General features: G+C 26.4%; 1 protein-coding gene across 3 annotated transcripts; it reads right to left on the minus strand.

The window, feature by feature from the left end:
- Nucleotides 1-3: 3 nt before the first annotated feature.
- On the minus strand, nucleotides 4-19122 carry LOC111684587 (lysophospholipid acyltransferase 6). Of its 3 annotated transcripts, none has more exons than XM_023446794.2 (9): nucleotides 19055-19122; nucleotides 18288-18545; nucleotides 5361-5584; nucleotides 5012-5180; nucleotides 4383-4553; nucleotides 3920-4267; nucleotides 3654-3854; nucleotides 3428-3559; nucleotides 4-3303 (listed from the first exon to the last, which is right to left on the minus strand). In XM_023446794.2, exons 2-9 carry the CDS (start codon nucleotides 18378-18380, stop codon nucleotides 2602-2604), a joined length of 2040 nt encoding a protein of 679 aa, XP_023302562.2. In that variant the 5' UTR covers nucleotides 18381-18545; nucleotides 19055-19122; the 3' UTR covers nucleotides 4-2601. The 3 variants fall into 3 exon arrangements, with proteins under 3 accessions (XP_023302562.2, XP_046810199.1, XP_046810200.1); XM_046954243.1 differs by having other exon boundaries at nucleotides 18288-18401; nucleotides 19055-19104; XM_046954244.1 differs by lacking the exon at nucleotides 19055-19122 and adding an exon at nucleotides 5724-5839.
- Nucleotides 19123-19222: the final 100 nt, after the last annotated feature.

Genomic DNA, 19222 nt, shown 5'->3' on the forward strand with positions numbered 1-19222 from the left:
TTGTTGTTGTTGTTGTTTTTGTCTTGTGTGTTTAGTATAAATCAGTTCATTCCATTTTGAAATTCTATTTTTAATCATTTTGAAAAATCATAATAGTTATAGACAAAATGCTATTGAATCTTTTTTGAAATGGGTTCAATTATCGATAGCAACCGAAATTGTTTCTTGCCAATCTGTCAAAATAACTACAGATGACAGAATATCGATAAATTTTTGGCAATTAACGAAATCTAACGTTCATATTTCCAAGATGCCAGTTGCGTTATACCAAGTTCACACGGATCAATTAAATTACTTAATTCTGCCTCTGAATGACAATAGCCAATTAACTTGTTGTTACGAGACATTTGTAATTCGTTTTGACAGTTCATCTCCATGTTGTTTTTCTTTTCATTCATTATTTTGTATTTTTTTGAATATTTGTTTGTGTGTATGATACAAAAATACGTTTATTACATTTGTTCAATTCACAATCTGTGTTGTACGGTAGTATTGTAGTATGTTGTATTTTTTTTAATATTGATTTGTTTTTGTTTCAAAAAATTTTATTTGAAAAATTTGTATGACATACAACGATAAGATATCGATTGCATATTTTCTATTTATTTGCATTTTTTGGTAATTAAATTTTTTATTAGTCTCCAACTAATGAAAACAGCTGATTTTGACAAATACCAGATGAAAATTAGATATAACACTCATTTATTCGTACTTCGTACGTAATTCAAACTGAATTACAGATTGTGTAATTCGCAGCTGATATTTTGTATGGCCAACCATGTACTGAACATAATTGGGAATTGAATGATGAATGAGAGCGTGAATTAACAATAATTGCACCGTGTGAACAGGGTATTACGTTGACTGCTGGCAACTCAACTGAAGTTTTGTTTTAATAAATTTTCTTTTTAAAATATTGCACTTTAAAATACTGTATGGAAAATAGATTTCATCATTTATTGAATATTAAGAGGGAAGGAAGTATTTCTGTAAAATTTACTTATTGTTAAAAAATTTATGCATTTACTTGCGATATGTAACAGCCATAAACTATGATTTTATTTAGACAGAAATTTACCACAAGATAGCTGATTAATATAAGGGATGTATATTGCACAGAGTTGTCAGTTAGATAAGAACAAAAAAAATGGCTGCGATTTTTTTTAATAATTAAAAACTTTTCCCTTAAAGATCAAAAAATTTTATAGAATTTTCTGTTTACTATTTTAAAATCATTAAAAAAACATTAAGTTGACAAAAAAAAATAAGTTAAATAAATTTTAATAAATATGTTAAACAATTTTTAGTGTTTCTTTTTTTATTCAAATAAATAATTACACAACTATACTTTTAAAAAAACTATTTAGTTTAAAACAGATTTCTAACAAAAGAATTCCCTAAACCTTTTTTTAAAAAACACTATTTAATTTGAAATTAACTTTTACAAAAGAGAAAATTATAAATTTTTAGCAATATTCGATTTTGATTTTATTAAAATTTAAAATAATCTCAAAAATGAGATTCGATTTAAGCAAACAAATTGTTGTTAGAAATAAATTTTGTTAGTAAGCTGTTTTAAAACTTAAATAGTTGGGGTTTTTGCTTAAATTTAGTTTACATTTAGAACATTTTTCTATTTCATTATAATGATATCAATATCAATTCATTTCACTTAAAAACAAGTCGTTTATATTAAAAAAAAAACAAACATACAAAAACACCTAAATAAAGTGTTAATTTAATTTTTTTTTTCTGTAATTTATTATTTTTGGTCTTAAAAAGTCCATTTTGTATAAAATTGTTTGAAAAAAAAATTAGCAAAAACAAATTGTTTATATATTTTCTTCTTAAAAACATTTTTGGAAGATATGAAGTTAGGAGGACTTTTTTTTTGATTGTTGCTATAAAAAAAATAGGAACAATTGTAAAGTGTTGTAAAAATGTAATGCTTTTTGGAAGGACTTTTGTCAATCTTGTTGTGTGTGCGTTTGTTAGATTTTTTCCTTAATTTGTGTGTGGGACTGTATGTTTTATTAAACATTTTGTATGTGTGCGTGCGTGCTTTGGAACAAAAAAATGTTTGTAATTGTGCTTAATTTTTGTTAATAAAGTGCCTTAATAAAAGTTATTAAAAACAAAGCGTAGGAAGAGTTAATGAAATAACAAACAAACAAAATGATCATGATAAATGATAAAGTGCTGATGATGATTTGTTACATTTCATTCATTACATAAAATAATATGTTTGGTAAAGGAGTAGGTTTTCTTTTTGTTTTAGTAATAATAATTATTATTTCATTAGTTTAGTATGGGGTCAAGTTGATCTTCTATTTAACTGCTTAAGATTTAAATTGTTCTTGTTGTTGTTGTTTTACATACTACAAAATTGTATTAGATTTATGTTATTATCCAACATTTGTTTAAACGGTTGTCGATATTATTCGTTATCCTCAGCGTGATTAAGAAATAACACTTGCAGTTGGAGCATTTAGAAAAACAAAGAAAATCAATGCTATTCTTATAAATAAACTTGATTATTACGACGACGTTTACTAGTTGTAGTTGTAGATGTAGTAGTTGGATTACTGTTGCCTATAGTTGCTATTTTGCATGACCATTACTTAAAACAGCTGGCAAAACGTTGGCTTGTTGGACGACAGCATTAATCACTTCTATTTCTTTCTTAAGAAAAGCAGCACTCTCATCTGGTGATGGCTTGCCGGTGGCACCAGCTACTACATCACTAACGGTTGTAGCCAAAGAGGTACGTTTGCGTAAACCGTTGGGTATTTCGCGCATTAAATCATTTTTAAATTCCACAATACCCGTAACAGTTTCCGTTACAGTCTTATCAATGAACTCCTCAATGTTCTTAGTTTCAGCTTCGATTTTTTCTTTGATTTTGCTAGACAATTGATCCATTTCGCACTGATCGTGGGGCACACTTACGGCATCCCGTCCGGGATTTACAAGAGGTAATTTAGGTGGTACGGGAGGCGTATGCCTTTGTTCGGCCTCGGGTAATTCATTAGTATTTGTTGTTGAATAGGATGTGTTTACATTTGCAGCTGCCTTAATAGCTGTTTTATCGTTTTCGGACTCTTTCACCTCATCGCGATCATTCTTTTTGATATTATTTAAAATGAGGGGCTTTTCCTGCTCACCACCCAGTGATGTTTTGGAAGATGATTGTGGTGGGTGTGGACGTCTTTCGCCGCGTATGAATTTGGGTAAAACAAAAATGGTAATGAGTGCAACAATGTGAAGGCACAAATAAAATTTCAGGTACAATCTAATGCTGCCCTGTAGGAGTTAGAAAATGTTTATAAAATACAAATTTTAATTGACCACTTGAGTTATTTGCAATTATAGTCATAGCTTAAGTATTAAAAACCTTCAATTTATATTAAGGTTTCGATCAACTTACCATGAATTCAAGCAGAACAAATGGGAATGTAGCGTAACCCATAACAATACGAGTTGTCAGGCATGTCAAAATGTCATAAAGCATACGTGTCATGCGTGTTTGTTGGAAACGATGACGGAACATACGGCGAGCCTAAAATTTGCGAAAAGAACAAAAAAAAAAAAACAATAATCCAATGATATTATGCATGAATATAAGTAAAGCAGAATGTAAGAAATCCACTTACCATACGAGCTGAGGTTACCATTAGAGCTCCAGTGGCAAATGTTAAATAGTAGCCGGGATAAAAACCATGCCAGACAGCACTTAAAGCAAAAGTTAAAATGGTGCCATATTTCTTGGGCACACGTTCATAGACGATGGTGCGTAACCAACGATTTGTGCCGCAATTCCAATTGTTAATGGCATCACGCATATTTGTAGCAAACTAATGATAAATTACAATTCAATTGTCATTTCTATAACAAGAGTTAATGGTATAGTTCCACTTACTTCAAAACCTAAAACATTAATATTAGAAATGAGATCCCAGTTGGCATTGCCATCCTTATCGTAACCCGTAAACCCTAAGCCTGAATTATTGCATATGGCATCGGCCAATAACCAGGCATGATAATACTTAAAACGTGTGCAGGTGGTAGCCATCATGGCATACCATATTTTATACACAATGCTGGTATTGTTTATAAAGTCGTCGTCTTTCATATTCTTTATGGGATACATTTTAATGAATTTCATAAAGATAAAGGCGCATATAAAGCTGCCGATAACTTTTTTCACCACCGTTTTCACCGGTGAAGGTTCTAGCACCAATTGAGTTTTGCCATTGTCCACGCTTCCCTAGAATGTTTAGGAATATATATAAAATTAATTACTTGTTATGTTAAATTTAAATTACATTCAGTCAACACTATTGCATCATTAATCTGATGATAAGAATGATGCTTGAACTTACATTTGTATTTGTGGGTTTAAGCAGATTGCAACCCTCAACAAAATCAATATAATCTTTGTAGAATACCAATGGACCAGCCATTAAACCTTGAAAATGTAAGGCGTATGAAAAGTATTCTAAAGCTGAGGGTAATTTACTAACAGCATGATATTGTTGGGCTTTAGTAAGATCCTATAACAATAAAATAATAATATTGAGTTTTAGATTAACTGGTATATACACGTCAATGGCTTTTTCTCTTGCAAAATTGCAAAATTAAACCTGGTCCATATATTTTTTGAGAAATTTTGTAAATGAACCAAAAACTAAATAATTAAGTTTAGAAATGCTCTAAGTACGTTTTGTATTATGCTCTCTACCATTGCCAATACATTAGAGTGTAGCTATCATTCGAATACGATCACTTTTGTAAAATGATGAATGAAATTAACTCTTTGTCTTATTGATTATATTATTGACAGGAACCATAAGTAATTAATAACTCCCATATGTTAATTATTGCAAAAAAAAAGGCTCACGTCAACTAGAGCAAAATTTTGCACTTTTTTACAATTTTGCAAGAGTAAAATCGGGTGACGTGAATAACTTTACAACTACATTTTTGCACATTAATAATTATTTTAATTTACCTTTGTTTGTCTTACAAAACCATCATGTATGCTAAAGGCCAAACTAGTAACTTTTTGTGTTATTATCATAAGTGGACCAGTTATGTCCAATGTATGTGAACCATCATCATATATTTGTCTTAACAAATGTATGGTTAGCAAATAAGCCATGGCTACAATCATAACGCCCCTAAAAATAAACAATTATTTATTTATTTATTTTAAGTTTATATAATACAAATGTTAGTGCTTCATTATCCGAGATTAAATCTTTTTAAATCTTTTTGTGACACATTGTTACGATATAAAAAAAGAACACCTCTTAGAAAAGAATGATAAGATGAATGGGCAACATAAATGTCTTACTTACCTTTGTACAACTTTTGGACTTTGTGTGCGTATGACTACATAACATGCAGCTGGAAGACCGGCAATATGTATGGCTTGTGGTCCAAAGCAGAAATAACCAAAAACTAGACCAATACTTAAAGCCACTATATGACGCACTGATGAAGCTACTTTGGATGGATGTAGCACTGAACGAAATAGTGATGCTAGGAAGATTGCGGATATTTGGCATATTATAAAATTTACCTGAAAATAGAATAGATATTATAGTATTTTCATTGAATTCGAAAATCATTTTTTAAAGATATTGGTTTTTTTATAATTGCTTTACATTTTTACCAAATTTGCGAAAATTTTTGCTTTTTTCATTATTTTAATTGCTCACCAAACTTATATTGGATTTGTTCTATCGGTTCTAAGAATTCATTCGTTTGCGAGCAACAGTTTTCAACCAAAAGCAGGGAGGGAAATTGGGTTTTATAGGAATTGATGCGAAGTGATCTATAAAGGAAAATCATTTTGCACTGAATTATTACTTGTGAAGAAAAATGGATAACCCGAAGCGTAAGAGATCGTATATAAAGTCCTACAAATCTGAATCGACACCAAAGTCAAATATAAATGACGCTAAAGTAATGCTCTGTATTTTGTAGGACAAACAAAAATGTCCTATCTATGAAGAGCAGCTGAAATCAGGTCAGATCATAACAGTAAACTAGTATCAAATGTAACCGGTTAGTTTGATGCGAGTATTGGGTAAAAAAAATCCTAGAATATCCTGTTTATATTTGTTAAGCATAGTCCAGACCTTGCCTCTTACTACTATTTGTTTGGATCAATGTAACACACCCTCTTCAGAACATGGTAACAAAAATTTATTTGGTTTTGTATAGCCTTAAAAGTTGAGCTTTTTTTTATTTTTGGACATACATATATTTTCAGAGAGGTCCTCTAAAATTATTACATGTTTTTTATCATAACTTTTAAGCTTTAATAGTTTTTCGAAATTTGTATAGAATTTTAAAAAAATAAGAACCTTCGTCAGCAGGGATGGGAAGTGCAGTACAATTCTACTTTTTGTATTATTTTCTTTATGTATTCCAAAGACTAACTTGCTCATAGACTAATTAGAATACTAGGACAAATACTATTCAGTAGACTAGTCAATAGTTAAAAAAGGGGAGAAGTAATTTAGTACATTCAATCCTAAAAAAAGTACTTTTTTCGTAAAATGTTTTTTCTATTTCAAAATCACAATTTTCTTTGCCTGATCTAAAGTCTATTTTTCTTTAAAAACGGTCATAAAAAACTTTGAAGTTTAAAATTTATTTCCTTAAATGATTTGGATTTACTTTTTATTTATGATTAATCGAGTGATTTGTTCAGTTTCCGACAAATATTTTTTTTGTTATTATCATATTGAAGTTCTATAAACGACATTTTTAAGCGTCTAAATGCCATTTTGAATAATATTCTATAGAAAAAAATTCTGAAATTAAATTCTCTATTTTACAAAATTGATTAGTAATAATAACATCAGGTGATTGAAAATATAACGCTGACTCACGTTTAGTTTTTATATCAATCACTTTATCGCAATATTTTTATTGTTTAAAACCAAAAAAAAATCACCTTATTATGACTGTATGATATAAAACAAAAGTATTTCTATTTCCAAAAAAAATTTTATGCGAATATTTTGCGCACAAAAAAATGTACATATATGTTGTCCTAAATTTATAGATTTAAAATGAATTTAATGACTTGATTAATAAGCATTTTTTTTCATTAATTACAAAAACACAAAATGATAAAGATATTTTTTGTTATTATTCTATTTGTTTTAAATTTAATTCATCATTATTATCAACACCGCCAAGTAGTAGTTGACCTGTTATCAGTGAAAATACGGTTGAGTGTGACAATATATAGTAAAATGCGACACAGTAGAATGTGTAGATTATTATTTTGTTTTTGTTTTGCTTTCAGAGAATGTGGGTCTTTGCAGTTTTGCAAAAGTTATTCTATTTAATCAGGCGACATACACAATTTGCTTTGTATATATTTGACCGATTAATAGTGTATGAATATAAACAAACAACAACAAAGCTTAATTTAATTTCCTTTATTAAATGAGGATTTTCTTTAAATATTTTGAATCTAGTAATATAAATAAAACGTAGAAATATCATGGAGGACATGACAATATTTTGTTTAGGAAAACAGCTCCAGCTCCTTATTCTGTCGTACTTTTCAAATTTAAAATATGATTTAGCAATTCAATTGTAATTTTACAAATTCATATAAATAAATATAATATTATTAATGCTTTCTGTGGAGGTTTTTTTCAAAGTAAAAAAATCAGAGCATTAGTTCATTCAAATTGGTCGTTTATGTTCGTTAGTGATCTAAGTCAAAAATGTTTATTTTTGAAAATATCTATCTATCTATCTATCAATCTATCTATCTATCTATCTATCTATCTATCTATCTATCTATCTATCTATCTATCTATCTATCTATCTATCTATCTATCTATCTATCTATCTATCTATCTATCTTTCCATCTATCTATCTATCTATCTATCTATCTATCTATCTATCTATCTATGTACAAATTTCTTTATCTATCTAATAGTCTACTATTACTTTCCAGTAAACTTGTCCGAGAAGTAATTCCGAAAAGCACAGTTTTTATGTAAGAAATCTATTTTTTACGCTTTCGAGAATAATAAAAATTTTATCAAAAATATTTAAGTACGTACGAGCAATGTTTCCTTACATTTATCTTAAAAGACTAAAATATAATGTTATTTCACTATCAAAGTAAATGAACATTACGTACATACATAGATACATACATACGTATTAATATACATATACAGTATGCGGGGACACTTGTTGTTTACTTTTCTATAGATTTGGGTTGGTGGTTGGTTGGTTGTTTTTGTTAAATTGTTTGTTTACTTGGAATATATGCATACATATATATTTATTCATCCATCAGAGACATAAATAGTATGTATGTATGTACATACATACATATATTTTATACATATAAGTGAATTAATAAAAATGATTTCTAAAATCTCTCAAGTTATTATTTAACAAGTATACTTTAGACCATTGTTTTAGCAATCTAATGACTGTATATGCCTGTACAAGAGTAATAATGATAATTTTTAATTTAATCATAGATTTAGGTTGTATTTATAAGATAACTATGACACAATTGTCTTATTTTAAAGCCAGAGACTTTGAAAAGTTTTAATACCTAAAATTAATTTAATGATTTATATCTTGTGTATGCATATTAAAAATATAGTGAAAATATTTTGGAAGCTAATAATAATATAAATTTTTAACCTTTTTTTAAATATATAATTTTAAATATTAATATTTTTAAAATCTAATCTGTCATTATCTTTAAAAATCAATGGCGTATATTATTAGTCTAATGTAAGTTTAATCTAATTTTAATTGCAAATTAATAAATAATACTTATATTTCATAAATGATTTATGATTTCATAAAATTTTGACCTTTATCACGTTTTATATACAAAATGATACACGTGATTGTAACCATATAATCTTCTAAAATTGAAAACTAAAACTGGTATATTTAATTGCCGGCATATTTTTACATACATCAATTTATAACAAAAACAACACTAGGTCATAGTAGGAAAATATAGTTTTAATATTTTTGCAATAAAACACACTTCGCATGCAACATGCAAAATGAAGTGTTTTTGTTTATAATTTCGAACAAATTCCCTCCTTAACATGGACCGGAACTTAAGTCCCTTAACATTTAAGATTATACATTTCTTTATTTTCGAACAATCGGCTTTTTGTCGAAAAAAGTCGAAGTCGACTATCGTCTGTGAAAAAAGTTGAAAAAAGTCAAAAAGTCGAAAAGTAGTAAAAAGTCGAAAAAAAAAATCGGATAAAGTCAAAAAACGTCGAAAATAGTCGGAAAAAGTCGAAAACTCGAAAATAGTTGAAAAAAGTCAAAAATAGACGAAAATTTTAAAAAAGTAGAAAAAAGCAAAAACTCTAAAATAATAAGAAAAGACAAAAAATAGTCGAAAAAAGTTAAAAAAAAAGTCGAATAAAGTCGGAAAAAGTCGAAAGAAGTCCAAAATGTCGAAAAAAATAAAAAAGTCGACTATTTATAAAATACTTAAAGTCGACTTTCATTTAAATGAAAAAAGTCAAAAAATCTACTTTTAACTAAATGCAAAAAGTCAACTTTTCGTTTCAACTGTAGAACCCTAGTAAATAGTTTATTCACTAGACATTCATAGAGACGCCATCATTCTTGGAGGTCGCTTACGGCTTATTGCAGAAATAGAAAAGAACCTGACGCGGAAAACAAGAGTTGCTCTGGCACAACGCCTACTGGTCCCGCATAGACCGTGCCGTCCCAATATATGCGCAGCATGTGGACCCAACAAATATTCAAATGTCCAGCCCACACTTCTTTACATAGCCCAATGGATTTACAGATTAAACCTATATTTCTTCGCTTGGACCTAAATATAGAACCACCGGATAAAAAATTGTATAGTTTAAGTTATTACAATAATAACAACTGTAAACTGGTGGAAATTTTAATTGAAAATTATTTTATTGTTTGAAAAGTGGTTACTATTCTTTTTGAGTTCAACGTTTAGTAAATACATATATATAGATAAAAATAGTTGTTCTATAAACGTGTATATAACATGATAATAGCATAGGCACTGTGGTTTAAAACAAAAATTTATAAAAATAAAAAAAAAAAATGGAAAGTCTTGACGGTTGACTTAAAAATAAAGATTTAAAGGTACATCCTTCTTCAAAATTGTTTGGTATTTAAAGTTGTTTCAAACTTTAAATTAAGTATTTTCTAGGAATGATGATGATATAACAATGAATTACATTTTTATTTTAAAGACGACAGATTCGACTTATAGATGACATTATGATTTAATAAATAAAGGTTTCTTGGCCTTTTTTGCCAAGCGGGAAAAATTTCTGAGACCAGCACAGCTCAATCCCTTTTGATGTGAGAAATTTCTAAGAGATTTTATTTTAAAAATCCCACAGTGCAACCATTTAAAAATCTTCAACAATCAATTAAAAATTGTATTGATATTTACTTGATTTGATATTTATTTTAACTTGACTACAATAATAATTAAGATGTTTGCATCATAAAAAATTTTTGTATTTTAAACTAAACGAACAAAGTATATATCGTCTCCTAACAGGCAGACGGATCTAACTAAACAAAAATGTATAATACATTTTATAGGTAGTTGATTATCAAATCGTTTTTCTTTAAAGATACCTTTTATGACATAAAATAAATAATTTTTAATGTAAAATTATTTATCATATCATAATCATATTATTTTAGACCTACAAAAACCTATTAAGTTTGTGTTATAATAAAATCCAAAACAAATCGTTTTAATCTGTGCTTATTTTATAATTCTATAGTATGTACTTCGAATATTTCAAATTAACGTGTTATTAGCAAACAACTTATCTTGCAATGAAAAACAAATCAGAAATAAATTATCGTACATTTTTGATCTTTATTAGTTTATACATTTTCAAGTTTAAATAAAAATTTCTCTTATTAAAAATATGTATTTGTGAATTTGTTTTTTCTCAAGGTCAGACAACTTTTGTTTATAAACAAAACAGTTAGTATATATTTTAAATGTCAAAAAAACCGTTATCAATAATTGTGTGCCATAGAAGAGGGTGGAGATAAAAAAACTCACATTAATAACAGATTTAAAGTTTTATTCGTTCACAAAATTAAAACTTTTAATTTCATCATAATATTTAACTATTATAGTCTATACGATGAATGATTAATGAATCATATTTAAAAAAAAAGATGCAAATTTATTATAAACAATAATACACAGTAGAAACTGTTTATGCAAAATAAAATAAATTAATAAAAATAAACAAATATGACGTATGCATCAGTAACAGCATATTAAAAAGTGAAGAACAAGCTAATTAATGTAAATAGAAACATTAAAAGCAAAACAAAACTAGAAACTATTAATCGGCATGACAATTAAATTAACGGGTTTTATTATTTTTCACATTTCTCATCGATATATGTATGTTTGAACATCTGGCATTTTAAGATAAATAAATATCAAGATACCTAGGCAAGTTTAGTTTATAACTTTAATTTTAATTAAGAAGAGTTTAACCGGTTGACGATTTACTAATTTTTGATCTTAGACATAACAATTTATCACAGTTTGATAAAGCTATATATACACGATTGTCAAATTTTACAACGTTGTCAGAATTTTGCAAAACAAAAATTTTAAATTGATACGATTATTAGATATTTTCTAAACATTTTAAGATCTAACAACAATAAAATTTGTTCCATAAACCTTTGATAAATTGTTATGAATAAGACAGTATGTTTTTAAAGTAAATCTTAAGCAGATTTCACCCATCCTTCTGGATTGGAACATTGTTGTGATTCCAAACAAATTTTTCAAGAGTTTTCCATGAAAACTAGTTATTTATTATTTAACCCGTTTACCATCATTTGATCAAAGATTTATCGATTCAATATGATTCAAATAAGAAATCAATCCTATTAGTCTGCAGATTGAACTATCAGCTATTAATTCCAATATGGTAGGCAGCGATTTAACGGATTTATCTGAAGTGAATATCAAAAAGATGAACTGGTTCAATATGATTAAGGACGGGTTTTTTTCAGAAAAAGATAATCTTCATTATTAGGTTAAACCTGGTTTAATATATGTTTTGAGTTTTTCAGTTATCAGTAAAGTTACTTATTATCTTAGTTTATCTGAGTGTAATTGGCCAATTAAACTCAAGTTATAAGTGAGAAAACACAATTAACAAAAATAATAAAACATTGATTTCGGAAGAACAAAAACATAATATTTTAAGTAAATTGGAATTTTCTGATTTGTTTTGATTCATTAATTATTGTTTTAAATGTTTATTTAACATTTTTCAAAAATTTTCCATTTAACAAAAGTATTGTTTGAAAAAACAGCTGTTCATTGTTTATGTTTTTGAGTGAAAACTTGGCAATACTAACAAAGTTAACTGAGTTTAAATCTAAAACTAAAAAATACAATTATCGGTTAAAGTCCGCCTAAATTTGTTCCGAGTTTAATCTTACAGCAAGATAAGCCTAGTTTAACTGATGAGTAAAAAACCCGCCCTAAGGACGGGTTTTTCTGATAAAGATTATCTTTATTATTTAGTCAAACCTGGTTTAATACATGTTTTGAGTTTTTTAGTAGTCAGTAAAGTTAGGGTTCTATAAATCGACTTTCGAATAACCGAACAATCGACTTTTTGTCGAAAAAAGTCGAAGTCGACTATTTTGTTCCAATAAAGATAACTCGACTATCGTCTGTGCAAAAAGTCGACTTTGTAAATAAAAGTCGAAAAGTATCGAAAAGTCGTAAAAAGTCGAAAACTCGAAAATAGTATTAAAAATTTAAAAATAGTCGAAAATTTTAAAAAAGTGGAAAAAAGTCAACTACTCTAAAATAGTCAGAAAAACTCAAAAAATTAAAAAAATACTCGAAAAAAGTCGAAAAGTCCAACTATTTATAAAATAGTCGAATAGTCTAAAAGTCAACTTTTAACTAAACGAAAAAAGTCGAAAAATCGACTTTGCATAACATGCAAAAAGTCAAAAAGTCGACTTTTCGTTTCAACTATAGAACCCTAATCAATGTTATTACTGTTTTAAATGTTTATTTATTTTACAAAAGAGATATTTGCAAAAAAAAAAGCTGTTCATTGTTTATATTTTTGACTGAAAGGTTGGCAATACTAACAAACATAACTGATCTTAAATTCATAACTGAAAAACGTAATCATCAGTTAAAATTAGCCTTAATTTATTGCGAGTTTAATCTAACAGCAAGTTAAGCCTTGTTTAACTGAGTAGTAAAAAAACCCGCCCTAAAAGGTTCACATAGGGATCAATATGATAAACGCAAGTTTGTCCTTAGTAATAAAACACAAGGCAAATCTGTTTACCTAGGATAACAACATAAAACATATCCTTAGAACTAGTTTTGAAATAATGAAATAGAAATATCAAATTTTTAGAAACTTAACTTAAAATTTTTTTAAATATACGTATGTATTTCAAAATAAAACGTTAAAAAGCAGTTTTTAAAAAAGTATGTTTGTATATAAATCACCATAAAATTAAATAAATTGCCAAAACAAACATGTTGAAAACGAAAAAATAAAAATAAAATTACGCCTCAATTTAATGGTGGGCACAAAAGCACACAATAACAAACAAAATAAAAAATATGTACACATTTTTTTAATGTTGCAATGTTATGATCAATATACCGGGTGATGTTGTATAGCGTGATCTAAACTTTAGACACAGTAACACACAATTTATGTTTTATGTATAAATTTTCCAGCAAACTGGCCGCAAAAAAGTTTAATGCTAAAAATGTGTATAAATTTTTATTGTTAAATAAAATGTATAAAATATATATAGAGCAATATCTTATCACTGTGTAATTATCATGAGGGATCAAGTGATTTTTTCAATAAAATCTCCTTAATGATAAGAAAGCTTTTTATCATTCTGTTTGTAATTTAAGTAAGGATCAACATTTATTATTAATTAAATTTTAATCCCATGATCATATAGAAAATACGAAAAGATTTTTATAGTATATCAACATTTACATCCTGTTGTATCGTCAAATTTTTAACTATTGCCAAATAAAAAAACCATGTAAGTTTGTGTATAAATGTCAATTAAAAATTAAATGTCATTTATTACACAATTTACATTAAGGAAAACCAAATTTAGTGCTATTTATATTTATTTTATTGCATTTCTCATCCTGCTGTACATGCACTGACTCAATGTTTATTCAAATTAGTTTTCTTTTTTTCTTGCTGTATTAACAGTGCAAGAAATCTAATTAGGTCAAGTTGTTTCATGATCATGATTAAAAAAAACTTAAATAATTTGCAAAATTTAAATGAAATTTAAATTCTTTACTTTTAAACGTATAATTAAAATATAAATTAAATTAACTTTAAAAAACTAAAATAAAAAGTTTCAATATTTTAAAAGTTGTTGAGATTTTTTTTTGAGTTTTTCTCACTGCAAAGATTGTACAAAACTAAATTATAAAGGTGTTTAAATGTGGCATGATTTTAATATATTTATTGTACACACCACACATTAAATAAGTTTAAATACAAAACATCGTTAGTTTTTACATATCGCACAATGTTGTTGTTGCTTAATTGGATGCGATCAATGCCAAAAACTTAAAATTAACAAAAAAAAAAACTAAATGAAACATATAAACGCCAGCTGTCACGTGACGTAAATAACGAAACGAAAGAAATTTTAAAAATGAACTTTCAAGGTCAATACAAAAACTGCATTCACGTTCATATTTTCTTTTTATTGAAAATATACAAAATAGTTTGCAAAAAACAAAAAAACAAATAAATAATAATAAAACAACAACACATCATCAAAATATTTAAAATAATCATATTAATGAATAAGTGTTTGTAATGTTAAGTTGCTTAATACCTACAATAAAAATAACACATTTTTCAATTACTCCAAATATGAATGAGTATTTCAGTAAGCAGTTACTTTATAAGACGATTTAATGTGTTAATTTGAAATGTAATTGTGGAACGTGTATTTTGGGTTTAATAACTTTGAAGGTTTAATGTTCATCGTAAGCTTTAAATATATTAAATCTTTAATTTATATAATTTCTTTAATTTTTTCTTTCAGACATTAAAAATGTTTTAAGGTCCGTTATATCATATTTAACTAAATTGTTAGAATTTAATTTAATATAGCTACGACAATCATCCCAGCAGAAATAAAAGTACTTCCAAAAGAATAACATTAATCACCACTTTAAAAGTAGCACTAAGTAAATTTGTTTACCTTGTGTCGAAATGATGTTTATTGACTTCCAAAGAAGCGAAAATAATCCAATTTTGTTTAAAATTTTGAATTATACCCATTTTATTATCGAGTTAGTTAATAAATGCGTATAATTTATGCATGTTAATATTATTTATGTCTAATTTGTTGTATTCTTTAATACTACAATTTCACATCCCAATAACTTCCAAAAAAAGAACATAAAAATAACTTCCTAAGGGCGGGTTTCTTACTACTCAGTTAAACTAATCTTAACTTAAACTCGGAACAAATTCAGGAGGACTTTAACTGATGATTGTGCTTTTCAGTTATGGATTTAGGATCAGTTAACTTTGTTAGTATTGTCAACATTTCACTCAAAAACATAAACAATGAACAGCTGTTTTTTGCAAATACATAATACTTTTGTAAAATGAAACATTTTGAAAAAATGTTAAATAAATATTTAAAACAAAAATAAATAAAACAAAACAAATTAGAACATTGCTATTTACTTAAAGTATTAAGTTTTGGTTCTTCCGAAATCATTTTTTTCTTGTTTTGGTTAATTGTGTTTTCTCACTTATAACTTAAGGTTAATTAACCAATAACACTGAGTTAAACTAAGATAATAAGTAACGTTACTGTTTACTGAAAAACACAAAAAATATATTAAACTAGGTTTAAACAAAGAATGTAGATTATCTTTCTCTGAAAAACTCGCCCTAAGAATGACTTCAGATGTAGTGAATTTGGAATCAAATAAAAAGGGCCTCTCTCTCCTATGACAAGGCTGTGTTAAAAACACAAACTTCTTCAGTTCTTTTTCAGTACTTCCATGGAGTAAATTCTACTTCCTTTTCGCTTCTTTGGAAGTTCTTTTTTTGCTGGGATGAAGATTCAAAAAAATTCAAATTTCAATTTTATTTGAAGTCAAATTTAAAAATTTATTAATTTTTTTTTTTTTGAAAAATTCTAATATAAATTCAAACTACAGTTTAGTAAAAAAAACAATATTTGAGTACAAAATTTAATTTTTTAGTCAAAATCTAATTTTTAATAAAAAAATTAATTTATAGTCAAAATAAATGAAAAAAATAAAATTCTATGGAATTTTTCTTACTAAATTAAATTGCCTACTTATACCACATAAAATTGAATATGTAAAGTGACTATACAATAACTAAGTAGTAATTTAGCTATTTGTTATAATATTATACAAATTTAATATAATTAGTATAAAATATACAATTATAAGCATAATAAATAGTAATACCATTGACTAGACAAATATGTGTAGATATTGAAAAACATACTAAATTAAAAAACAGTATTTTTTTAAATAAAATGATTTCACAAAATGAAATATTCATTGTTTTTTAATTACGTTTTAATATGCTATAGATAAATAGCTACTTTTAATACAAAATAAAAGTTCAAATGATGTCATTAAAATTCTATAATTATTTATTTATTTATTTATTGAAAAGTGATCCTTTGTCTAAAGTTTAATGAATATTTACAAAACTTTTGAAACCTAAAAATGATAAAGTTTACTTTATTTTTAAATGAGGAATGGTCAATTACATTAAACTCTTTCCTTTGTTATCATTTTCTTTATATACTTAATTATATATGTTCATATATAAATATTTATTTAGTATATTTGTTTATTTTTATATATTTTGTTTTATTACTTTCGTTTCTTTGTTTTGTATTTTGTTTTTCATAGCTTTTGTCAACAGTGGCTTCAAACAGGATCTATTGATAAACTTTATGTCCATTAAATGTGTCACTCAAATTTAAATTATTGAAATGTAAATGACACATTTCATGTTCCCTTTAACATAGATTAGGAAATTGTACAAAAGGACAATAAAAACGTACACAAAGTTTCATATACATACATACTTTTTTAAACTTGTCGATCATTTCATGTACAAGTTGAAATTAAGACCTTTTAAACGTTTAACTTATAAATATATGTACTCATGTACATATTTACATATATTGCGATTTTATTTCTCCTGAGAATAATAATTTAGTTAATATTTTAAATAAATAGCTCAAATTGTATTTGTTTGAAATTGCATTAAACATTTATTTTAAAAATAATAATGAGTCATAATTTATTATAAACTATCAATGTTAAACAAGTCTTACGTCATAATAATTTATTTTAAAGGTAACAACAAGAAGTTGACAATTTTATAAATTTGTATTTACAATTTTATGTCTAATAACTTCGACAAATGGTTTATTATTAATGGTTTTTAGTTTTTATTTTTCAGGGCTTTACATACATAGGTACGTATTATGTATGTTTGTAAATATGTAAGAATTTTTTTGTATGATATTTTGGACAAAAACTGGTTTTGTCTAGCAATCGTGTGAAATTACAATTTTTGTTATCAAACGTTATCAACAGAAGCATTTTTGACAATGTTGCAAGACAAAAATTGTAAGTTGACACTGTTTTAGACATTTTCTGACAACATTGTAAGATTTAACAACCGTGTGTATATAGTATTTATAACATACACAGAAATACTTAAATATCAAGATTTTAAATATTCAGACCAAAAATTAAAATTTTGAGTTATCCAATTTTTAACACAAACATTAAGTTGTTCGATACTTGCACAATTGTGGAAACAATGGAAAATAATTTTAATGTATGTATATTTTTGGAGTTATCAGTCCCAACTATTTTCTTGCAAAACAAAGAAACAATACACATAAATTACAAATTAAGTTAAAAATATAAACTGGTTTATCTATACAATACACACAATATTCTTTCTTTAACCTATTTGAAGAATCCAACAACTTTTGTCTATTCACTTGCTTAAGGAAACCTGTGATCGAAAACCGGCAACATTTCAAATCACTTTTATGTATATATTTTAATAAAACTATTATTAAATATTTAAGCAGCTATTCTGATAATAAATTAAAATTAATTTAAAGTACTTACCACATCAATTGATAGACCGGAAAGATCTGCCAACCAGGTAAATGTACGGCTACCGCCATAGTTGTCCACCTCATTCAGTGGTGTTTCTAACATTTTTGTTTCGTTTTTCCTAGACTAAAATTTGTTTTATTTTATTTTTTTTATAATATTTTTGTTTACTTTTCTTTGTTATTTAACAACATGGAGTTGAAAAATTCATTTGTTTCAGGTCATTTGTAGGATGGTCAAATTTGGGGCGTGAGATTTTTAATTTTTAGACTAAAAAAACAAAAATTATACTTTAAGACAATTGCAAAAAACAAAACAAAAAAGAGAAATTTCGTTTTATTTTTCTTTAGGGGAGTTTTAGTATTTAAAACAAAACAATAATAAAAAAAAACAAAATATAAGAAAGACAATATTATTGAACATCAACTGTCACTTGTGGTGTTTTTATATACATTTGTACACATGTATAGTATATGTAGAAATGTATGTACATCTATATACAATTATATATATTTATGTACATACATATCTACAATATTGAGTATGGAAGTTTGTTTGTATGTAATGTTTGCAAAAAAATGTCCTTCACTTGAAACACAAACAATTTTTTTCTTTGAGATGGTTTTAGTTTAACTTTTTTATTAAAACTTTTCACTTCTTAGAACTTATTTTTCCGTGATTACCACACTAAATCATCAAATTCAAAAAAAAAAAAAAAAAAAAACATTAGCCTCCATGAGCTAGCGAGCAAAATTATATTACACCAAAAATAGACTCACATTAAAAAAATTATTAATTGCGTTTCATTTATATTTTCACAAATACCCGTCGATTTTTTATTTGTTTTTATATATTTTCACGTTAGCTATTTTTATTTACTGTAAATTTGTTAATAATTTTATTTCTTTTGCTGTGCCAGATAAAAAATAAGAAGAAAATATATAAAA

This window comes from Lucilia cuprina, chromosome 6, assembly GCF_022045245.1.
Source record: "Lucilia cuprina isolate Lc7/37 chromosome 6, ASM2204524v1, whole genome shotgun sequence".
Classification (NCBI taxonomy): Eukaryota; Metazoa; Arthropoda; class Insecta; order Diptera; family Calliphoridae; genus Lucilia; species Lucilia cuprina.

Bases quoted from the DNA above. Each gene is read 5' to 3' on its own strand.
- LOC111684587 (XM_023446794.2), bottom strand. From the start codon at position 18,380: ATGTTAGAAACACCACTGAATGAGGTGGACAACTATGGCGGTAGCCGT. The intron at 4,268-4,382 runs GTAAGTTCAAGC...TAAACATTCTAG, and splicing joins TTAAACCCACAAATACAAAT to GGAAGCGTGGACAATGGCAA. The intron at 3,304-3,427 runs GTAAGTTGATCG...TAACTCCTACAG, and splicing joins TTGTTCTGCTTGAATTCATG to GGCAGCATTAGATTGTACCT.